The sequence below is a fragment of the Lepidochelys kempii genome, chromosome 22 (genome assembly GCF_965140285.1).
Source record: "Lepidochelys kempii isolate rLepKem1 chromosome 22, rLepKem1.hap1, whole genome shotgun sequence".
Taxonomy (NCBI): Eukaryota; Metazoa; Chordata; order Testudines; family Cheloniidae; genus Lepidochelys; species Lepidochelys kempii.
Window position 1 is genome coordinate 21864757 of NC_136401.1, and position 23108 is coordinate 21887864.

Here is a 23108-nt window from a genome sequence, read left to right on the forward strand (position 1 = left end):
CGTGTGTTTGCTGGCTGGGGTCAGGAGTCTGCCTCGACCAGCCAACTCCTGGGAAGGGCGGACCAGCTGGAGGCCCAGACCCTGCTCTTAAGCCTTTCCAGCAGCCGCTGAGTCAAGAGCAAGTGTTGATTTGGTGAGGGGAAAGGGGGCCTGCTGGAATCAGGAGCCTTACACAAAACCTACCCCTGATGGGGGCTAGATGGGGGGGGTTAGTGCAACTGCACCCCGCACTGCCAGGAGAAACCATCACAGTGCAGGGGGTAGGGCAAGGCTGGCGTGGCAGCTGGCACCAGCGAGGCTGGGAGATGGAGCACTCCTTGCACAGTGCACTCCGTGAGTCCCTTGATTAACGTGGTCTCTCTCCCGGGGAAGTATTAGCCTGACTGCACATGAAATGTCATTGCACAATAAGCCAGGTGTGTCCCTGACCTTCCTCAGAGTCTCCAGCAAGGGCCCCTCATCTTAATGTCACCCCCACACACGCTCCTCTGCGTGGTGCGGGCAACATGCCCAACAGCCAGGAGCGTGGAGGGCCAGGCAGTGCCTCCCCTGTGGATCGTTTTCACTCTGACTTCACAGGAGCTGGTGTGAAGAGGCTGGCTGCGTTTGGAAGCAGACATCATGGCGGGCTGACGTGTTAGGTGTGACAGGCCTGCTTTGAGCAGAGACTTCCCTGGAGCTGCTCACTGAGCATGCTGCTGCTTTGGGTGGAGCCTCCCCTTCCGATCCAGCCCCATGCACGCCCGCCTGGGCATGTCGGGATTTTAGCCCCTCCACAAACACGCAGAACATGCTGAGCGTCACTGCGGGAGCTGGGGCAAACATGCCCCCCATCCCCAGGGGCATGCTGCACATCTGGGTTACTGGGGACCAAGAAGATCCCCAGGAACAAAGCCTGCAATAAATATATGTCCTCCCCAGACAGAATTTACTGTTTGGCTGGAGTTTATTAAACATAAAATCAAACAAAACACAACATGCAGGCCCCTAATATAAAACTAACACTAATAACCCAACCAGTCACATAACGTAGTGCTCTGGTTTTCCACCAGTCCCGGTCTGTTCTCTCCATTAAAATGGTAAATCCGGGGATCTCTGAGATATTTTGCTGTGATATAAATAAACAAACTTCTTTCAAATGCTCTGCGCTCTACGTGTAACAAGGCACTGTGCTCCGGCACGCAGCACAGGGATGTCCCCGAGCCTTCAATGTACCAGGCACTGTACGATGGCCGGGGCCAAGAAGGCGATTTCATTTTGATCACCCATCCACCTCATGCAATTCTGGAACAGGGACCAGCAATAGCCAGGCTAGAATCCCTCAGAACCACCTGCCCCATGCAAACGAACAGCCCTGGGATGACCTCAGGCATGTCTCCAGATTCCTGGCCAGAACTTTGGAACAACCCAAGAGGGGGCTGCCCCCAGACAATCCACCCCAGGTTAACAGAGGGCCAAGGAGTGCCGGGCCAGGACTTTGGGAGGTTAGAGAGGATGCCCCCCACTATGGCATGATCAATGAAATCCAGAGCTGCGCACCTCACTATTGCTAATGTTTAAGGAGAAGACAGTAAAATGGGCCATAACTTTAACACACAGAACATAACCCAGGGCATATAAAACCCATGCAGGCCAAGGCATCAGGGCAACAAGCCTGACATGCAAGGGAGAAGAGAAATCAAAACTCGGTTGCAGCACTGGGCTATCCGGCAGCAGTCACGATTCCCCTTTAACACCCACTGTGGCTGACTGTTCAGGCTCTGGGGAGTAGGTCCAGGTAGGCCCTTTCTGATCTGAGCAAAGATGGGCCTGAACCATGGACCTCAGATCCAGACTGGAATCCCACTTGACCCAAAGTCTGGAAGGGGGAGGGGTGGGATCCACCCTCTTGGCCCACGCCCAGCTCCAATATTAATAAAATGAGATGAACAGAAACCAGGCTTACTGTCTCTGAAGAGATGGATGGATCCTTTCTAGAGATGTGCCCACCTCCCATTCCCCAGATGAGCCCACTGCCCCAACCCCCATTCCCCAGATGTGCAATGGAGCGACCCATAATTTTACATTCTCCGTTGTTTGGTCGGCTCTCACCTATGACTGTGAGGGTCCCGGTGACTTCGGCCGACCCGAAGGTGTTTGTGACCTCACAGATGTACGTCCCACTGTCCTCCACACGCAGGTCACTGATTGTCAGTCCTGTGATACGCTTGGTCCACCTGCTGTCTGCAGGGAGTGGGCGCCCATCCTTGATCCACCGGATGGCTGGGTTCGGGTACCCGGAGGCGATGCACGGAAGCTCCACCAGTTGGCCTGCCTTTACCTCCCTGGACTGAAAGCCATCTAGGATGGTAGGGATGGATTCTGCTGGGTCTAAGAGCAGAGAGAAAACAAACTGCTCAGAAGCAGATATGGAGCAAAGGCCAACACACCCTTTCTTCAGCCTGCACCATCTGGCTGGTGCATTACGTGGGGGCGGAGGACAAACTAGAGCATTTGGTTATAAACACTGGGGACCCAGGAGGACAGGGATACCGGGGAAGGCCTGTGCTTAGAGACCTGGGGGCAGCCACAACCACAGAACTCAGCTACAAACTATCCAGACATAGGCACTCCATAGGCCCATGGCATGGCCAGGAATGGGACAGCCAGCTGCGGCCCTGGGTCCAGAATGAACACATGCTGCTGCTTTCGGGCTGGCCAGTGCAACGCACCCAGCCTACAATCTCAGTCGGGGCCCTGCCAATTGCAGCACGGCTTTCATGAATACATGAGGTAGGGACAGGTGTGGGCAGGTGGGGACCTAGCATGTGCTCAGCAAGCAGGGTGACCGGCCTAGGGTGGGGCAGTACCTGGGCTGACCTCCCCTCTCCCCCCGGCCCTTCCCAGGAAGGCTGGGAGACACTCTCACTATGAGAGGGTGAGATAAATACAGCACAGTAGGAACTATGCAAGGGGACCTAACTGGTGCAAAAGACACAAATTCAGTGGTATATTTCAAAATTTACAAGGACAGGGGCCCATCAGGCGGCCAGGAGGGGAGAAAATTAATCATCGAGTCTCAGGCATGAAATTCAATTCCAGGGGAAAAACATCGTTTTCATTGCTCCCATGCTGCAGTAAAACGCCATGGCATGGAAATACCAGCCATGGCCAGCACGGGGCCAAGCCAAATTGAGCGCCCCCGCCCCAAAACAGAACACACCCCAGCCTGGCAGAGGACAGCGCAAAGCCCAGGAGGGATGAGTGGAGGGGTCCTGTCCATATGAGAAGACTATATGAAGCCTGGTGATGGGGTCTTGTCTTCAGGAGAGGACAGCGCAAAGCCTAGGGAAGGGGCGGTTCCTGTCCATGCCCTTCAGCTGGGGACACATACCAGTAAGGGGTCTGAACGTCTGGTCTGCCCAGCTGCTAACTCTGGCACAACATGCCACGCTCCCTGCTGCTAACCCAGCTCCACCTCCTCCCCCGGGCCTGCCTCCTCCTGGGCAGATGTTGCCAACAGGTGCCACTGGACCCTGCCCTTCAGACAGCTCCTTCGCTCAATAGCCATGGGGCAGCAAGGTGGTAGCTCTTGGATACGAAATGACAGTGCACAGGTCCTCACTGAGAGGTGCACTGGGGAAGTACAGGGTGCTTGCGAATATTATTTAACCCACGCAACCCCGCTGTGGGGTAGCTACGTATTATCCCTCCTCTACTGATGGGGCCTGGAGATAAGTGACGTGCCCATGGTCACACTGCGAGTCAGTGCCAGAACCTAGGAGCCCTGGTTTCCATTCTCCCTCTGCCCCTCTGCTCACCACGAGCTCACACTGCACAGCCAGAGCACGGCCATCAACCAGGTAACACAGGAGCCAAAACCGACACAAACAAGGCCAAGAAACGTGGTCGAGAACTAGGGACTCAAAGCTGATTGGTGCAAGGGGTGATCTGAATTCAAGCCGAGCGAAGTCCCTCCCGATTAGAGTAACTTGGGCAGGCAGGGGCGCCTGGAGCTCCCCACGACACCTGGCAATGCAGACTGAGCTTTCTGCTGCAGTATCACTTGCATCTTCATCACATCGCATCGGGCTGCTCACATACCGGCCTGTCACATCACATCACACCACAGCCCGGTGCCGTGCTGCGTGGCTTCCCAGGCTACCCAACTGGCAGCTGCACTTCCCTTCCAGGTTTTGGGGAGGGGGAGTGGAGTGGGGCGGGGCGAGGCTGGAAGACAAGTGGGCAGTTCAATCGGCAGATGAGCTAACTTGGATGAAAGGCGGCTTGCGGCTGCATCTGGTTCTGCATGGAGAGCTGCCACTTGAGTGATCCCGCTCTGGCCAAAGCCCCTGCACCTCTTCCCGTACCTCCTGATGATGGACCAGGAATGCAGGGGGGCGTCTGTGCCTTGGCCAAGGAGCTGACTCCCAATCTCACTAACCGCCACAAAATCGCCTCCAGCCACTCCGCCCTGTGTCACTCTGCGGAGAGTCAGTGGACAGCAGGGAAAGGGGAGGACAATTGCTGAAGTGTGCCAAAGGCCAGGGTCAACCGTCCTGACGCAGCTCAGGCCGGGGGCTCCAATCCTGACCTGTCACCCCCCAAAAACCTTCTTAAGCCCTGGGATCCCCACATGCACCTCTGCCTAGGTACTTCAGTCCTGACCTCCAGGGTCTTCTGCTTTCCTGGCCTGCCCCCAACACCCCACACATACACACAGCGCAGCCCACGCCCCTCAGTGCTCATCTGCAGCACCCCCTGCACTTAATTCCTGCCGCGGGGTCCCCACACCAGCCCTGCCGACGCCCTTCAGACCCGAACACTCGTACCCCCTGCAGTGCCAGCCCTGGACTCCCCCACCCCCAGTTCTGTCAATGCCCTTCAGACCGGAACGCTCGCACCCCCTGCAATTGCCACCCTGTGAAGAAACTGCCATGGTCATTTCTGCCAAGTGGAAAAATGCTCAGGAAGGAGTGGGCTGGAATCACCACTCACGTGTGCTTATGACCTTGGTGGCATTTGAACAGAAGCCCATGGAGGTGAACGGCCAGTGCATTAACTTGCTGTACTACCAAGAGCCTCTCTAAGAACTCTATAATGTCCAGATCATAATTAATATATAGAGGGAGTTAAGTCCATTATATTGCTAAGAAAATGGAAGTCAATGTAAATAAATGATCTGCTACCTTTTGAGGGCAAGAGCCGTAAATTATTACACGGTAAGAGCTCCTTCCAGCAGACTGGAGCCCAGCACGGGTCCTGGCAGCTTGGCCAGGGTACAGCGCCTGGGTTTTAGATCTACCCCATACAGATCCAAGTGGGTCCCATGTCAGGCTCTGTGACAGGGTGCTGGGCAAGAATTGCTGACTCGGCCCTCTGTCATGCCAGCACCCATTAAAGGAAGTAACTTGGAGCTGGCTAGAGAAATCCTGCACCTAACTGGTGAATGGGAGGCAGCTGTTCACCCTATTAGCCGGGAGGAAGGAAGCCAGGTACGGGAGTGGAAGCAGAGCAATAGCTCTTCCCTCCCAGGGGCATTCACCAGAACCCAAGCTGGGTTGGCAGGAGCACAGCCCGTAAACCAGCGACACCAGTGGTTACTGAACCCCAGGGTTTCCGAGTGACCCTGTCGGCACAGAAGGGGCAGGAACCAAGAGGGCCCTGCAGCACCCTGCCACAGGCTCCTGTCTGCAGAGTCACACAAGGAGCAATCAAACGGGACCCGAGCCAAGCCCCTCCGTGGGGAAACTTGTGCTGGCTTCTTCTCGTCAAGAGCTAGCACTCCTGGGGATGAACAGGAGGATAATATGTTCCCATCTCCAGGACTTCTCCACCCCTCGCCCCATCCAGGCTTTCACTCATCCTCATTCTCTCTGTGCTGCCACCGTCTCCACACCCACAGAAAAAGCAAATAAACTGCTCTCCACCCAGGTAATACAAAGGCCGTTGTCTGCTGACTGGAGGAAACAGAGAGAGAACCATGGCCAAGATTTCCCAAAGTGCCTAGTGACTCCACTCATCACAATGCAGAGTAAACCTGCGGAACTCATTGCCAGGGGATGCTGTGAAGGCCAAAAGTATAACTAGATTTTAAAAAAAGAATTAGATAAGTTCATGGAGGATAGGTCCATCAATGGCTATTAGCCAAGATGGTCAGGGATGCAACTCCATGGTCTGGGTGTCATGAGAATCTGAGTGCCAGCAGCTGGGACTGGACAACAGGGGATGGATCACTTGATGCTTACCTGTTCCATTCATTCCCTCCGACACACCTGGGATTGGCCACTGTTGAAGGAAAGGATGCTGGGCTAGATGGACCATTGGTCTGGCCCAACATGGCCATTCTCAATTTGAGATGCCAGAAAGGGTGGGTGCTCAGCACCATCTGAAAATCTAGCCCCTTTCAAGGCGCTCATGCTGGACTTCCCAGTCATATTAGAACCTCCTGGGCTGTCCTTTTATGTGGATACACTTTACCATTTTGGGAGACTTCTGATATCATGGTGACAGGAGACACATAAGAAGATTTGAAGACACAGACTTGCACACACAGATTGACGGCTGAGTTCTGCTGGCTGCAGGTTCAGATCCAGAGACTTACCTGACACAGAGAGCCTAGCCCCATTGCTCTGGCGTGTCTCTCCACTGTACTTGTGCTTGGTGATACACCTGTAGGTGGACAAGGCATCTTCCTTCTGCACGTCCGATATGTACAAACCTCCATAAAAAGTAATAAAAAACCTATTTTCTGGAGACACAAGCAGAAGAGAGGGAAAAGTCCGGTTATTTCTCTGTGTTTGACCAAACTAAACATATTGCATCACCAGGCAGTAAGACACAGCCCAGGGATGGGGTGAGCGAATGCCTGCTCTGCAGAGAAGCATGCACCCGTGTACATACTGAACCCCAACCACTGGGCTCTCTCACTGAAGATACCATAAAATAAGGGAACTCCCACAGAAAGTTGCATAAAGTTACGGAAAGGAACAAGGTCAAAGCTGAATTCAAGGGGGAAAATTGGTCCTTCACTTGCCCTGCTGCCTCTCGGGAGCTGCACAACGGCTAGCACAGGATGAGAGCCCGCTGTGGTCAATGCAGCATCTGGGCAGCCCAGACAAACCAAGGGTCGGACTCCTCCCTTAGCTCGGGGACCGCAGTTTTAAATGGGGATCTAAAATCAGGAAAGGAGAGCACTGCAGCATATGTTCAGATCAGAGACACATGCAGACGGAAAGCCGGATGTGCAGATACCATTCTGCATGTGGATGAATCTGCCTGAGAATGCAAACCTGGGGTTGGGGTGCCCCAATAAGTGGACCGTGACATTCCATAGGAATGGTGTTCGGCGCCCATTTTAGAACTTATTTGTTGGTCACAATCTTCAAGTTAACTTAAAATATACCCCTCATCTGATTGAATGTGCTCCCAATATAAAAGCTCAACAGGAGTAAGCAGTGGTGCTGGCTGGCTGCTGAAATGCACTGGACAGACAGAATTTAAGGCTGCACTCTCAGCTCCGGCACTGGCCTCACTTCTGGGTCTAATCATACTCCATTTGGGCAAACTAGTACGTCTCTGCAGTACCCCTACTCAGGCCCAATTAACGTGCGGAAAGGGACCAGAGACCCTGGGCCTGGGAGGAGAGTGAGAGGTGGTTCCATGGTGGCTTGTTAAAGAAGGCAGGGCCAGGCGAGAGGCAAGCTTGCAACTCCAAACTCAGACCGTGCTGCGGAGTCTCAGCGTGCCGTGCTGCAATGTGGCAATTAAAAGGGAATCCATACTGCCAAGTCAATAATTAGCTGATCTTACTTAGAAGCTTGCGAAAACAAATAGGATCTTAAGTTGATACTTGAACACCAGGGGGAAGATTCCAGAGGACAGCAGGTAACAAGCAGCATAAACCAAGCCAGCTGGAATGGTGAGAGAGTCCACAAGGAGACATTCCCGCACTGAAGCACAAAAGTAAGGCCTCTCTGTCCATGCCTCAGGCTAGTGCACAGGTGAATAAGGAGTCATTAGCCCACTTATTAACCTGGTCCCCGCTTTATAATTCACCATGAATATTAATACATACTAATGAGCAAACGCCCATGCTGTGGAAGAACTTAGCAGCAGCATGCAAAAGAAGGCAAGCAAATGGCTTTGGAAAGAGGCTAAAGTTGGCTTTCCCCGTTGGAAAGCACACTGCATCCTGCTCTAACGGTGCTCACAATTCCTAACGGTTAGATAGAGCCTTTCACCCCCAAAGAGCACAAAAAGATTGGGCCCACCACTGCAATGCAGCCACCTCTGAAGTGGGACATGGCAGCTGTTCACTAGCAGCACAGCGCTGCCCCATAGCACCACTGCACAAGCATGGAGAATGTTGGTAGAATGTAATTTCCTGAGTCTGATTTTGGCTATGAAAATGAGCAGCGCCATGGGAATCTTCTGTGACCAGAGATGGGCGGTGTGACATTACTGATATAATCTGTAACTGTACAGATCACTGTTGCGACCACTGTTCTATACTTGCAGCAAATATTGTCTAAAGGCTGTCGTGTAAGGGGTCTATGGAGAGGTTATGGTTTGCTGGTTATGATTATGCTGTCTATATGTGTGTATCATTTTTGTAGTTGAAGTTATGAATATTGGCTCTATACTGTCTATTTCAAACTTATGCTGTACTTTTGGGCGACACCCCAGACAAGTTGGTGTCAGCTCTGCCTAGCCTGCTGGATGGCCCATTAAGGACCATCAGCTACACACCTGACCCACTGAGAGAAGACGGATACACCTTGTGACTCAGCCAGGCATGCAGGAACCTGCCTATGGACAGAACTCTGAGGTGTTTCCAGGCCATGTGATGGACAGCTTGTCCTTGGGACAAAGAAAGCAGAGACCACATGGCAAGAGACTATAAAAACCTGCTGCAGCTCCTCCATCTTGTCTTCCATCCTGCTTCTGACCTCTGGAGGGACTTTGCTACAAGTGGAAGCTCTACACAAAGGACTGATGACCCATCCCAGCTGTTGATTTGGACCTGCAGTTTATCCTATCACTGCTACAAGCCTGAACCAAGAACTTTGCCGTCACTGTATGTCATTGATTCCATTTCACCAGTTCTAGCTCTCATCTCTATCTTTTTCCTTTTATGAATAAACCTTTAGATTTTAGATTCTAAAGGATTGGCAACAGCGTGATTTGTGGGTAAGATCTGATTTGTATATTGACCTGGGTCTGGGGCTTGGTCCGCTGGGATCGAGAGAACCTCTTTTCTTTCACTGGGGTATTGGTTTTCATAACCATTCATCCCCATAACGAGTGGCACTGGTGGGGATACTGGGAAACTGGAGCATCTAAGGGAATTGCTTGTGTGACTTGTGGTTAGCCAGCGGAGTAAAACCAAAAGTCTTCTCTGTTTGGCTGGTTTGGTTTGCCTTGGTGTGCAGCGAAACCCCAGCCTTGGGCTATAACTGCCCTGCTTGAAGTGATTTGTCCTGACTTGGTGCTCTCCGTTGGGTCCCGCCAGAACCAGCCTTGTTACAGGCAGAACCCCAGTTTTCTCTCTCCTCTGAAAGATGGCTCGTCCATCAGCACAGCACCCCCTAGCCACAGACCTGGGAACAGGTTCGATACCCATTGAACCGCCAGCACCTAGGATAAGGCCTCGCTTGAGAATCAGCTTCCACCGTTTGGAAGTGGCCTGGACAGTTCTGTACTCAGGCAAAGGAAAGAGCATCTTTTATGCTCACAATGGAAGGAGAGATCTTCTAAAGTGAGGGGGCCAGAAATCTGAAACCAGTCTGGCACAAACTCACAATCCACTCCCTGATCCTTCCTGATGCCCTCCCATCCCCCTCCACCCAGCAACGCTCACAGGCTAGTCCAAAGACCGCCCTCAGAGGAGGCTTCCTACCATGTAGCATATCAGCAGCAAACCACGACACAAGGCAGAGTAATGGTCAGCCCCAACTCCAGCCGGCACATTCCCATCTCAGTATAAGAACGGCCTTACTGGGTCAGACCCAGGGTCCAGCTAGCCCAGTATCCTGTCTTCTGACAGTGACCAGTGCCCCAGAGGGAATGAACAGAACAGGTCATCATCAAATGATCCATCCCCTGTCACTCATACCCAGCTTCTGGCAAACAGAGGCTAGGGACATTCCTGCCCATCCTGGCTAATAGCCACTTACGGACCTATACTCCATGAATTTATCTAGCTGTATATCAGCCAGATATTCATTTATCCTACTCTAATTGTAGTAAGAGCAAGTTCTGTGTCAGGGATTCTTAACAGAGAGAAAAATAGTGACTTCAATAAACAATTAACATTCATCTAACTTAACAGAATGCCTAAACAAACACAGAGACTGGAAAGCCACATGCAAAAATGTCTTTAAGGCCCAGTAACTCAATGTCCGGCCCTGGAGCCAAAAGGAGACCTGACAAGGAATCAAAATGATCAATGAATCAGTTGTTTGCACACTCTGGTTTGCAAAACCTGGGAGGGGAGGGGAGGAGAAGGAAGGGAGAGAGAAGAGATATTTCTATCTCCGTGTTTACAAGGAGGGGCTAGATGCTCATTAGCCAAAATCTGCATGTGTTGTTTTGTCTCTGTGTTATGACATGGCAAAGTCAATGCCGCAGCACACACATAATTGCAGAGCAGTCACAGCTCTGAGCTGCCAATCTGAAGTATCAAGGGATTAATACAGAGATCCAAAAAAGAAAAGAAGAAAGAAAAGCCCCACCGGTGCAATTGCAATAAAATGCAAATAGATCATTAATGTTTCATCTCTCAGCAAACCAGTAAGCACAGAATATTGGCTGTACTGGAATTTTAAGCAAGGGGGGAGGCTGTTTCTATGGCAACGAGCGGTCGCTGCATCTTGCAAACTGCTGCTCTACAACCCTGACTGTCCTCATTCCTCCCCCCCCCAACATTTTTTGGTGCATATTTAATTGCGGTACCATTTTCAGAACGCCGTGTTACTCCTCAGGAAACAAAGGCTTCCCGAGCTGGAGCGACCCGCAGCGCAAGAGAGGGAGAGCAGACAGCAGCAGTAGGATGTTCAAACCTCTGGAGGGACCTTCTGCAACATCAGTTCTGCATGTTTGATGAGAATCAAATTATGGCCTGCTGTGGGGGAAATGGATGAGGGACCTGCTGAGCCCACACAATGGAGAGCGAAGAAAAGCCCAGGGAGACCAGAGGCGGGTGAGGAATAACCCCTACCATGAAATGAATACAAATAAAGCCCTGACACCTATTTACACTTGGCCTCCCTGCCATCAGGTCTGAAAATGGCCTCCATACGTTTATAAGAACCCTCCCTGCCAGCCATGCAAAAGCGCTGGCTCCCCAGGGTGCGGGAGCAAGCCAGAAAGCCGGCCACAGGAGTTCAGCCTGCTAGAGGCAAGGTGGACAGGGAGCAAAGCCGGGTGGGAGTGCTGTGAGGGCAAATGGACTTAACCCATGTGCTGGGCCAGAAAATACACATATGGCTCCACCTCAAGCCATTGGACTCCAGCGGGGAAGCTTGCCTCGGACAAGGGACAGCAGCTCAGCTAGTTGAAGAGGCTGCTTGTACTCTCCATACATGGAAGAAGGCAGGGAGCCAGCAAGGGGAGCTGGGATATGTGCCTCTCCAGCCGACCAGACCCTGGTCCCAGCTGGGGGGAGTAGCTTCAATGGAAGCCCAGAGGCACCGGTACATACAAAGAGCACTCTGCCGGCTCACTCTGAGCTTCGTGAGCACTCACCAGCCCTGACTCAACTCCCCAATCCCTGGGTGCCAGGTAAAACCCGGAGCAAACTCACTGGGGTGGTGGGAATGTTTCCTGAGCTACTCCAAACGCCTGATCCAGGGGCACGTTCCCTGAACGCCAACAGAATCACCATTGGCAGGATGGTCTGTGGAGGTAGGCAGAGCAGGCAAACAGATCTCCTATTTATCCCAGCCTGCTGCCTGGAGTCACTCTAGGACAGTGGCATCACGCCTGGCAGCCTGGCACTGAGCTCAATACAAGAGATCAACACCTGAAAATCAGGCCATTCAGAACAAAGGGCCCATGGACCATTAGCACCACGTTGATGCTTCTCATGTGCTTAAGGAAGGCAAAATGCCCAGCATTCTCCATAGACCCAACTGCAAAGAGCACAGTGAGTCCTTCACTCCTCTTGGTCTGCATCACGTGGGAACTGCTCAGAATTGGACAGAAACATTCTGCGAGAGAGAGAGGGACAGACAGACACCCCTGGGACTCCCTAATAAGCCAGCCCTCTCTGCGGAACAGGACTGCCTGGACCACGGCACATCCTGTCCACACCTGGAACTCTGCTGGTCACTAGCATGTGCCACATTGCCAACCCAAGGACTGAAGTATAATGAGTCACGACCCCCAAATCCAAGAGAGTTTAAAAAACAACAAACATTCTTTCTCTTTCCCTTCTATCCTTTGAGCTGTCAGGGGTCACCTTTTCAAGCTTTTCCTTGCAACCATGAGGACTGGAAACTTATTTTCCTCAGTGAAAGCTGAGATTCTCCCATATTCACATGACTGCAGAAGCTGGGGCTCTAAGAAAAAAAACCCACCAAATATTGTGAGACTCACTATCAAGTGACAATAACTGGCCTGTGGCTCTGCCTGGATCTACAGGTTGAGTTCAGTATGAACTGAGTTATGTACAAGCTGTTCTCAAGTCTGTAGGGATTCCATGACCAGGGTATCAGGGAGGGAAGAGCTTCATCTCTGAAAGTAAGTGCAAGATGGGAAACAATTACCTGCATACACAGTACCCTGCAGGCCATCCTTCCCATGGGCACTCCCCAGGAATGGGGAGCATGGGTTCTATGAATGTTCCATCATTTATCTTCACAGCAACAAGAGTGTTTAGATGTAAACCCTTCTGGGTGTGCAGTAGATTCGTCCATTTTAATACTGTTCAAAGGTTGATCCTCTTGAGTGAAGACAAAACCCCTCTGCACTGGAAGTAACGAGCATCTTGCCCATTGCAATGCACAATTTTAAAGACACCGTGACATTAAATTTAGGGTCTACAGAACCTGATGGCGTCTCTTCAATTTTTAAAAAAGGGGCAAATAACTTTGTCTAAGAGAATTACACTGGTTGGCGGGAAAGATGTGGGTGATAACTGATGTGAACCTCTCCAACGGACACCTCCCCAAAGTGACTTATTGCCAGCTCCTCTAGCGAGATTAACACCGATGGTTGTGGAATAAAGTCAAATCTTTCTGCCTGCCAGGAGGTGGGAAAGGTTTCCAGGAAGCAGAGGATTAAGTGTGTCTGTGGCCAGACTGAAGCTGCATTGTTTTAACTGCTCTCAGAGCTAGACACAACTACCAGCCTCTGCAAATAACCTTCCAAAAATCCCACTACCAATGGGATGGTTGGGGGGGAAGGGGACTCTGGCATCTCTTACTCCTCCATCCTCCCTCTCTTGTGTTCCCGCATCACAAAAGGTGGATCCAATGCATCACGCTCCCCGCAGGACATGAGAGTAGAAAACAGGGACACAGCAACTCAAGCAAGGTTTAAAAAGCCAAATCTGGGGAAGGAGGCAGCCACTTCAGACTTGCCTTGACCAAGTCCCTTCCCTGCTCTGTGCCTCAGGTTTCTCCTCTGTCCAAAGGAACCGGCTTCACCCTCCGAGGGATGCTGCAGGGAGCTAGCTGATGTTTGCCAGGTGGTACAGCGAAGGGTTACTCTTGTTATTTCACACCCATCTGATAACTGGCTTCAGCTCCCTGCCTCGCATATATGGGTTTGGCCATTCGGTTCGTGGTGTCATGGCCAGCCAATGCTGAGTGGGGGGAGCGTGACTACAGTCTGGCTGTGCATTGGGTGACTTGTCTTGGGATCAGATTATCTAGACAGAGACAGGAGCATCTTGGTGAGCAGGCGAGTGGATCGCAGAGGAGTCTCCATGCATGGCCATGTTTTGGTAGGCTATTAGGAAAGTATCTCAACTCCAAAAAAGCACATACAAGCCTGGGGCATTGCCAAAGCCCATTTCCAGACCCAGAAGCTTGTAATGGCCAAGAAACCACAGTATCCGCCCCAGGGGCCTTCCAATTTCAAGTGAAAAATTACAATCGATACAGGTTACCAGTTCCTGCTCTATCCAATATAGATTTATAAAAACAGCGGAGTCAGGGCTGCAGGAAAGAGCACATTGTATAGTTCATAAGACTAATGAGATAACTTTCCCTTGATACTCTGGGACCAATATTTCCTTACGCATTCTGTTTTAACTGCTGGGGAATCAATAGGTGCCAGCATTTAAGAATTAGCTGTAGTTTGAGCATATGCATCCCATGGCATCCTGGACAGTCAGTGATTGTTGGGAGCTATTTCCGGCCATGGTTAAAGTAACGAATATATCCCTGGAGCGAAGACAGGGAGGGAGGCAGGGAAGCCCCGAAGACGAAGCCTGTGATTTTCAGTGTACCTCTGCTTTCCTATCCTGCCTTTCAACGTAGATGTCATTTGGGGAAGGACAGGGAGTCTGTGTTCTCCAGCTCAGCAGTAATGGAAAATCTCTGCCACCTGGCATCCAAGCACGGGCGTTATTTTCTAGGCCTGCTGCCCGGACCATGTTACCCCTCTGTCTCAGTCTATCAACACCCCTTCAGCTACTTCCCTTGAGATCCTACACAATCCAGATGCCAAGGAGCCCTCCCCTCCAAGTCAGCAACTGGGGCTTTGCACAGCCACTGTAATTAGAAGGCTGACCTGCCGGTCGGTAGCTTTGCACACACCTAAACTAGAGCTAGGCTAGATTAGACAGAGATTAAGGATCCATCCATCCATCCAATGGATGTTAAATAGAAGCCATTGATTAATCCAAATGCAAATGTAATAAGCACTGCGAGATATATGACAGATGTATTTACATGTTTCCCTGCATACATAATCCCAGAAAGGTTGTAAGGCAGTGGCAGGTTTCCTACCCCTTTCCAAGGCGACATATTTCTCCTGTGTGGCTGTACAAGGCTGAGTAGCACAGAGCAGCCAAAAGCCCATACAGAACACATCCACCTTCAAGTTTCATGGGCAGCTGCGAAATAACTGATTCTAGCTCAGTAAGTGGGTCACGCTTTGTACCCAAGACTCCCTGTCCTCCTCTATCCGGGAAGAGCAAGGCTTAGCTTGAAAGAGAATAACATGCCCCAGAAACGTCATCTTGCCTCCACAGTGGTTTTGGGAGTCTGAGGTCTAGGTGCATCTCTCAGCCCTGCCTGAAGGGGCCATCTCCTGGGAGTGAGAGGGTAGTTCAGTCTGCAGGGCCCTGGGGTACACAGTGTGTATACTATAGAGATACGAGACAGACACCGGGAAAGCGAGCTACCCACTCCGAGCAGCAGGTGGCCAGCCCAGAGCAGGGAAGAGGCATATTGACGGCATGTAGCAGGGCAAGTTTGCACAGCCGGTGCCCCCCCTTACAGTGGGGAGAAGAGGATCTCCAGTGGGCACTTTCACCAGGACTAAACTGACCTGTGCACATTTAAACACTTACCTGACTTGTACTGAGCGAGAGAACTTCCTCCATGTGAAAGGGGAGGCTACGCCTGGAGACCAGGGTTGTAGGATTGCCAACGTATGACTGGCGCCCGTCTCAAGCCAGCCCAGTGCTCTGCTCTCTGCTCCCTGCTCCACCATGCAGTTTCTGCCCGCACAACCTAAGGCTCCAATTAAGAATTCCGCTGTGGTTCCATAGTGCTTTTATGTGCTCACATTTTAACTTTAGTCTGAAAGGGACCATTCCAGGAAGTGATTTTAAACAGTAAAAAGAGGGCCGCAACATCTGAATGATCCACTTTTGCTCTGAAGAGCCTGGGCTGGGATTTGAATAACTTGTGCATACTAAGTAGCCAGAATACACACAGGCAGCAGGTAGCGTCTCTGGGGATGGGGTGCCTTACAGAGCCAGGGCATTGGCCTCCCTGTGCAAAGCCCGAGAGAAGCCTGCACGGGAGGCTTGCTTACAGAGCTGCCTCAGACAGCTGAGCAGCAAGGCAATGTAGACCTCACTGAAGACCTAAATAGAATCCCTTGCCACGCACGTGCCGAGCCGCTGACCTCCCAGTGACTGAGTGAGGAGGCAGAAATGCTCCAGAAATTAACCCACCCCCAACACCACGCGGGATCCAGCTGCTGTGCTAGGTGGGATTCCCGTGTTCTCGACCCCTGAACAACAGGAGGGAAGGGTGCTGACATCTCACAGGGCTGGGGGCATTTGGAAAAACTGGTCCTCTCTCAACCAGCGGCAGCACGTGACACTGAATAGATGCTGAGCCAGAGAGGAAAAAAATAAAACAGGAGGGATGAAAATTGGGGAGTCATGAAAGGCTTTTCTCTTTCTGTCCTTGATCTCTTTTATAGGCACATCTCTATCTTCCCCTGTTACAGGATTAACACTCATCTCTCATTCTCCTAGTGCAACAAGATTTTATTTCTAATTATGCTGTAATAAAACTGGGAGCACTCCCAGGGTTTCCTCCAAATGACTTGTAGACACTCTGCAAGATTGGATCCCACTCAGCTCCATTGTAAAGCATCTCCCTGACATTCATTAGACATGCATGAAGGGGACGTTTTAAGAATGGAATTGCATTTAAATGGATTTTCTGAGCGAGGAGAATGACACCAAAGAAGAGAAAAAGGAAGGGAGTAGGTTTTGAAAACAGGACGTAACTGTTCCGGGGAGTGAAAATAGAACTGCCCGACTCCGAGCCCTTTCCGATCACAGTGCCCCTGTCGTTCGGTGGCACCCGCTGGAGGCCCACCTATGCCCAAAGCGCTACAACAGAAATGGCGACCCCCCTGAAAGAGAAATGCAGATTTTATCCTGCAGATAAAATCGCTAGCAAGCCAGCCATGGGTGCTGTGCTGCGCAGAGGGCCCAGACACTGCTGGCTGTGTGATTGCCCCCACAACTGTCAGCCCCTGAAATTCTCACCTACTGGGCACGCAGTGGGATGCATGCGCTGCTGGGGGCGGGGGTCAGCTCAGGTCACTGCAGAACAAGAGAAGCTGCTGAGGGAAAAGACTACATAGGTGCCAACTCCTCCCAGCCAAGGCAGGACAGTTCCCTGCAGCACATCCTCGAGCGCTTCGTGCTGCTTAGCTCTGCCATGTCCTAGCTGATGAGCCTTCCCCCTGCCTCTCCCCTTGGCAGACTAGTCCACAGCCAAGTAAGACTCACTGTCCAGATACTCAGCCTTAATTTGCCCTTCTTTAATTTTTCCATAGACTGTAAAGCCATGAGGGACCACTGCGCACTGCACAGGCCCTAGGACTTCCCTGGTTGAACGACAGCATGCCTTTTTGAAAAACACCAGTCATGATTTCAAAATTGCCAGTAATGGAGAATCCTCTATGACCCTGGGTCAGTTGTTCCAATGGCTAATTACTCACATTGAAAAATGTCCACCTTATTTTCAGTCTGAATTGGCCTAGTTTCCGCTTCCAGCCATTGGATCTTCGGGTCTAGCGGAACAGGTGTAACAAGAGCCCATTATTAAATACACGTGTCGCATGCAGGTACTTACACATTGTGTTCAAGCCACCGTGTAACCTTCTCTTTGCTAAACTGAACAGCTTGAGCTCCTTGAGTCTGTCACTATAGGGCATGTTTCCTAATCCTTTAATTATTGTCATGGTTCTTCTCTGAACCTCCTCCAATCATCAACATCCTTCTTGAATTGAGGACACCAAACCTGGACACACATTCCCGTAGCAGCCAATCCCAAATACAGGGGTTATATTACCTCCCTACTTGATATTATCTTGTTTATGCATCCCAGGAGCGCATTAGCCCTTTTGGCCACAGCATCACACTGGGAGCTCAAGTTCAGCTGATTATCCGCCAAGACCCCCAAGTCACTGCCTCCCAGGATAGAGTCCCCCATCCTGTAAGTATGGCCTGCGTTCTTTACTCTTGGATGTATATACACACACATTTACATCTAGCTGAACTAAAAGGCATACTGTTTCTTTGTGCCCAATTACCAAGTGATTCAGATTGCTCTAAATCAGTGACTTGTCCTCTTCACTATTTACCACTCTCCAATTTTTGTGCCATCTGCAAACCGTATCAGTGATGATTTTATGTTTTCTTCCAGGTCATTGATAAAAACATTAAAAGGCGTAGGGCCAAGAACTGATCCCTGCAGGACCCAACTAGAAACATTCCCATTCAATGCTTGCCTGTTTGCAGTTACATTTTGAGACCTATCAATGAGCCGGCTTTTCAACGGTTAAATGGGTGCCATGTTCCTTTTGTATTGTTTTACCAGGACTCCGAGTTAGACTCTGCGCAACCACCTACCTGCTACTTCTATTGCTACAGCCCCCAAAATGTAGTCCAGGCACTGCCCAAAGGCAGAGCAAGTCTCTGCCCCAAAGCGTTTACAAACAATAATTCTGCTCTATCCTCATTTACACCCATAGAGCTGCTCTGTCACCTCATTTGCTATCTAGGAACCAGACCACACAGGCTTAGCTCTTCTAGTCTTGCTAGGCTTCTAAAGGCGGGGCCATACGTGTTTTAACGTGAGAACTGCCAGCCACCAACACACTGTAGCTGAGTGTTAGAACTCGAGTTTGACTGTGTAGGACGAATGCCATGCCCTGCTCAAGGCTGGGTCTGCATTGCTCTGGTTTGAATGTCAGCCGTTCAGTAAATCCTGCCTTTTTTTTACACCTTCCACCTGTTTTTGGCCTGTCATCTCCCAGCGTTAAAGAGCTCTCCTTGGACTACCGCTCCCCACCTATTATTCATAGAGTATCAGGGTTGGAAGGGACCTCAGGAGGTCATCTAGTCCAACCCCCTGCTCAAAGCAGGACCAATCCCCAATTAAATCATCCCAGCCAGGGCTTTGTCAAGCCTGACCTTAAAAACTTCTAAGGAAGGAGATTCCACCACCTCCCTAGGTAATACATTCCAGTGTTTCACCACCCTCCCAGTGAAAAAGTTTTTCCTAATATCCAACCTAAACCTCCCCCACTGCAACTTGAGACCATTACTCCTTGTCCTGTCCTCTTCTACCACTGAGAATAGTCTAGAACCATCCTCTTTGGAACCACCTCTCAGGTAGTTGAAAGCAGCTATCAAATCCCCCCTCATTCTTCTCTTCTGCAGACTAAACAATCCCAGTTCCCTCAGCCTCTCTTCATAAGTCATGTGTTCCAGACCCCTAATCATTTTTGTTGCCCTTCGCTGGACTCTCTCCAATTTATCCACATCCTTCTTGTAGTGCGGGGCCCAAAATTGGACACAGTACTCCAGATGAGGCCCCACCAATGTCGAATAGAGGGGGACGATCACGTCCCTCGATCTGCTCGCTATGCCCCTACTTATACATCCCAAAATGCCATTGGCCTTCTTGGCAACAAGGGCACACTGCTGACTCATATCCAGCTTCTCGTCCACTGTCACCTTTTCCGCAGAACTGCTGCCTAGCCATTCGGTCCCTAGTCTGTAGCTGTGCTATTGCCAAAGGCCCTTTTATTCCTTGTGCTTTGCAACACTTCCTTCTCCCCGCAAGCAACCCCTAATTAGCATTGCCTTCCAGCCAGCCCCAGACTCACAGGAACTCTTCCTCCCATGAAATGGCTCTGGGTAGTGAAAAGTTGAGCTCATTCACAAGACGGATGCTATTTCACACACCTCTCACCTGAAGAGAGAGAGAGACTTTCTGCCTCTCGTGTGATTGATCCCCAAAGCTGTCTCTAAATCCACTTAATATGATCTCAGGTTTCACCTCATCTGATGCGCGTGAGGTTTAACACATCTACCTCTGCCCTTTAATAGATGGCAATAATTACTCATCATTTGCAAATGCTCTGTTCTTCCTTAATGTCCCTATTACAGGAAGTCTCTCCTTTCAGCATCCAGGGCCCACTGTACAGGGCCCTGCATTAGCGTGCGCCCCCTCCCCCCGCCCCCAAAGAACTCTGTGCTTAGGCCATGCCAGCTCTTGGTCTCCACAGCGATTGTGTACATTGGCAGGGTCTTACTGCCCGATACTATAGCCCTGCCAGGCCCTATGCTTGCTACTGAGAACCAGAGAATACAGATTTATTTTGTGGATGCTAATCCCCTAACAAATCCCATTCCATGCATTTCAGAACTGCAGCTCAGCAGTGGGTGCTTTTCCAGGGAATTGGCTCTTTGGGGTTTAAAAAAGAACTGCAGGATCCCATCTAGCATTGAAAATGCCACATTCCCCCAAGCCTCCAGGTTTGGTTTCGGTTTTGATCACTGCATTTAAGCCTAGGAGAGCCAACAGAGCTGCAATGTCTTCTTCTCTACCAACAGCTGTAAAAAAAGAGTTAAAGAACCGTCCCTGCTGTGCCAGCTGCCATCTGCCACACCTCCACTCCTGCACCAAACACAGCTCCGCACCCTGCATTCAAATAAAGCAAGCTGAGGAACCACAACAGGGGCTCTTAGTCCAAAGCAATATCCCCTTTTTTTGCAAAGCAATTATTGCCAGGTCAATTTAACCTCAGCTGCAGGTGGCGCTCTCCCTCTCGTGTCAAGCCAGAGGCATTTGGAAATGTTTTCCGTCTGAAAGCTCACATTGGGTGTCCAGCTTTTGCAGGTCAGAACAGATGTTAGTCAGCACAGGAACACGGGGTTTACCAGACTGGATCAGACCCATGGTCCATCTGACTTGGTCTCCTGTCTCCATCCGTGCCCAGCACCAGCTGCTACAGAGTAAGGTGGAAGAAACCCCAGAAAGGGCACTTATGGAAAAATCCTCCCCCAGAGCAAAGTTTCTTTCTAACCCCTGTCAGTCGGTGGTTGGCTTAGGTCCTGAAGCATAAAAGTTTATAGCCCTGGTACATTTCTATCTTATCTTATGCAACTGGGGGATCTGCTTAGCCATATAAATGTCTAATATATTTATATATATAAATATTATATATGTTTCTTTAATATATTTTTGAATCCTGCTGAGCTTAATGCTATGCTGTGGCTAGGAGTTCCACCAATTACTTCTACATCGTTTTAAAGATTTATTTCCACTGACTTGTTGGAAACATTCGGCTTTTCAGCTTCATTGGAGGATTGCTAGCGATTGGGAAACTGGGCAGTTTTTACAAACAAGTGTCCTGCAAATATTTGTTCAGGTTTTCAAACAAATTGGCCAGGCCTGTCTGTTGACCCCTTTCAGCATTCACCTTCAACGAGAAGACCGGCAAACAAGTTCTGCAGCTGGAACATCCCTGAAAGGAGCAATTTTTTCATGCAGAGCTTGGAAAATATTTGTTGAAAGAAATACTGACTTTGTAAAATCAACTATTCACATCCCAAACCCTATCCCAAGAGTTCTGGAAAGTGAGACATTACAATGCAGCTTATGTGCCCTGTCAAAACTCAACACCAACCAACCAAATGACATGGCTTGTACACCAAATTGCCACCAGCAGTTGCTTGGATACAAGCCACATTTCAAGAATTAGTCACCAAAAGTATGGCAAATAATTGCAGATAAAACTAGAAGAAACTAATCTGTTCATGGACACTCAATGAATATAAAGAAGAAAAATTAATTGAATAAATTATTCACTTTAAAAAGGACACTGTCAGGTTAACAATCATTTTGAAAAACACAAATTTCCTGCGATAAATTACAAATATTCCTGTAAATGTTTACAGGCAAAAGGCTATCCAGTGTCCTCATCTCTTCCCCATTAATGCAGTTTGTTTACTTTTTGCCCCTCTCAGAAACGTACCAGAACAACTCTTTTGTGCATGATCAGCTGGAGGTTTTAATGCAGCAGCAAAACGCGCACTGCAAACATGGCATCTTTACATCGTTAAGCAAATAATTTTGCATGGATTTTTTAAATTTAAAATCAAAACCATTGCTATTGGTCTTCCGCTTTTTAAAAGCTTTTTTTCTCAACATCTACCTTTTGATCTAAATTCAACCCCAAAGCCCCTATTTAAAATGATCTTTGAGGAAATTCCTCAGGCATTTTTTCCCCAAGTTTCTTTATGTTTAGCTCCCAGTTGTGGGTGAGCGTGACCAAAAACCGGACCCACCTTTACAGGTACGTGCTCATTACTCACTAAAACTGGTATTAACAGAGACCTCCTTTTAATGACTTCCTTGGGGGCCATGTCTTCTGCCGGTTATAAAGAATTATTAAATTAAGGGTAATTATTTATCATGGGGCCAATTTCTGCTCTCATTTTCACGGGGGTAAATCCAGAGTTATGCTACAGAAATCAGTGGGTTTACACTGGTAAATGACAGCAAAATTTGGTCCATAAGGTTTTAATGCATCTGTCTACACAGCTTTCTATAAAAGAGACAGTGCTATCAGAAGAGCGGGTGCCTTCTAATACAAGACAGAGTATTTTTGAGTCGTTTTATTTATATGCAGAACTTACTTTGGGAAAGATGTCACTATCACGAAAACAAACTACCTCCTAGCCTCCCCCCCACCCAGCCCAGCTGCTTCCTCCATGCCTGGGTGCCAGACTTGTCCCCTGCATCTCACAGGGGACAGGGCTGCAGTGTAGGAGGCAGCTTGTGGACTGAGGGGTGCGGCAGATTTCAAGAGACGAGGCTTCTCAGGGAAAGAGTTAATGGGGGTTTCATGTAAATTAGCCATAACGACAGCATGGCACCTGCAGCTGCAGAATGCACCGTTCTGGCAGATCAGCATTCACGCTGTCATAGGACGAGCAGGAATTAATCTCCCCGAGGTGGTCCACAGACGCCCAATACCAGCAGAAAATTACAGAACAGGATGAGGAACATTACAAAATGAATAGGAGGGGACTAGAGATTTCCATGGCTAATCCTGTTAACGAGACAATTTCTTATCAAACTCATTATGTGCTAGAGAGAGAAGGGGGAGCAGGGAGGAAAGCCAACTGGGGGGCAGGAGAGGGAAGAAAGCGGATGCCTTCCTGACTGTGAATTATAAATGGTAAGTGACGGACGTGGAATTTTTGTGAGCCGCAGTAACAGAGTCTGCCCCGCAGGGTACAGCCACAGGCCTGCGCAGGCGGCAGGGACGGACACCACCATTTGAGTCACATGCCTCATTTCTCATTTGCAAAGCTCAGGAACTCAGACAGGGAAGCACTTTCT

The 23108-nt window shown here is 49.9% G+C and overlaps 1 protein-coding gene across 4 annotated transcripts in view; it reads right to left on the reverse strand.

Annotated features, from left to right (window-relative positions):
* DSCAML1 (DS cell adhesion molecule like 1) overlaps nt 1-23108 on the reverse strand; it is a 343849-nt gene that overhangs the window by 160900 nt on the left and 159841 nt on the right. For all 4 annotated transcript variants that reach the window (XM_073321085.2, XM_073321084.2, XM_073321089.1 and 1 more), the window contains exons 4-5: nt 6584-6730; nt 2092-2370 (exon numbers count right to left, since the gene is read on the reverse strand). In XM_073321085.2, coding sequence (XP_073177186.1) covers nt 2092-2370; nt 6584-6730 — 426 coding nt within the window. The remainder of the gene's footprint in view (nt 1-2091; nt 2371-6583; nt 6731-23108) is intronic.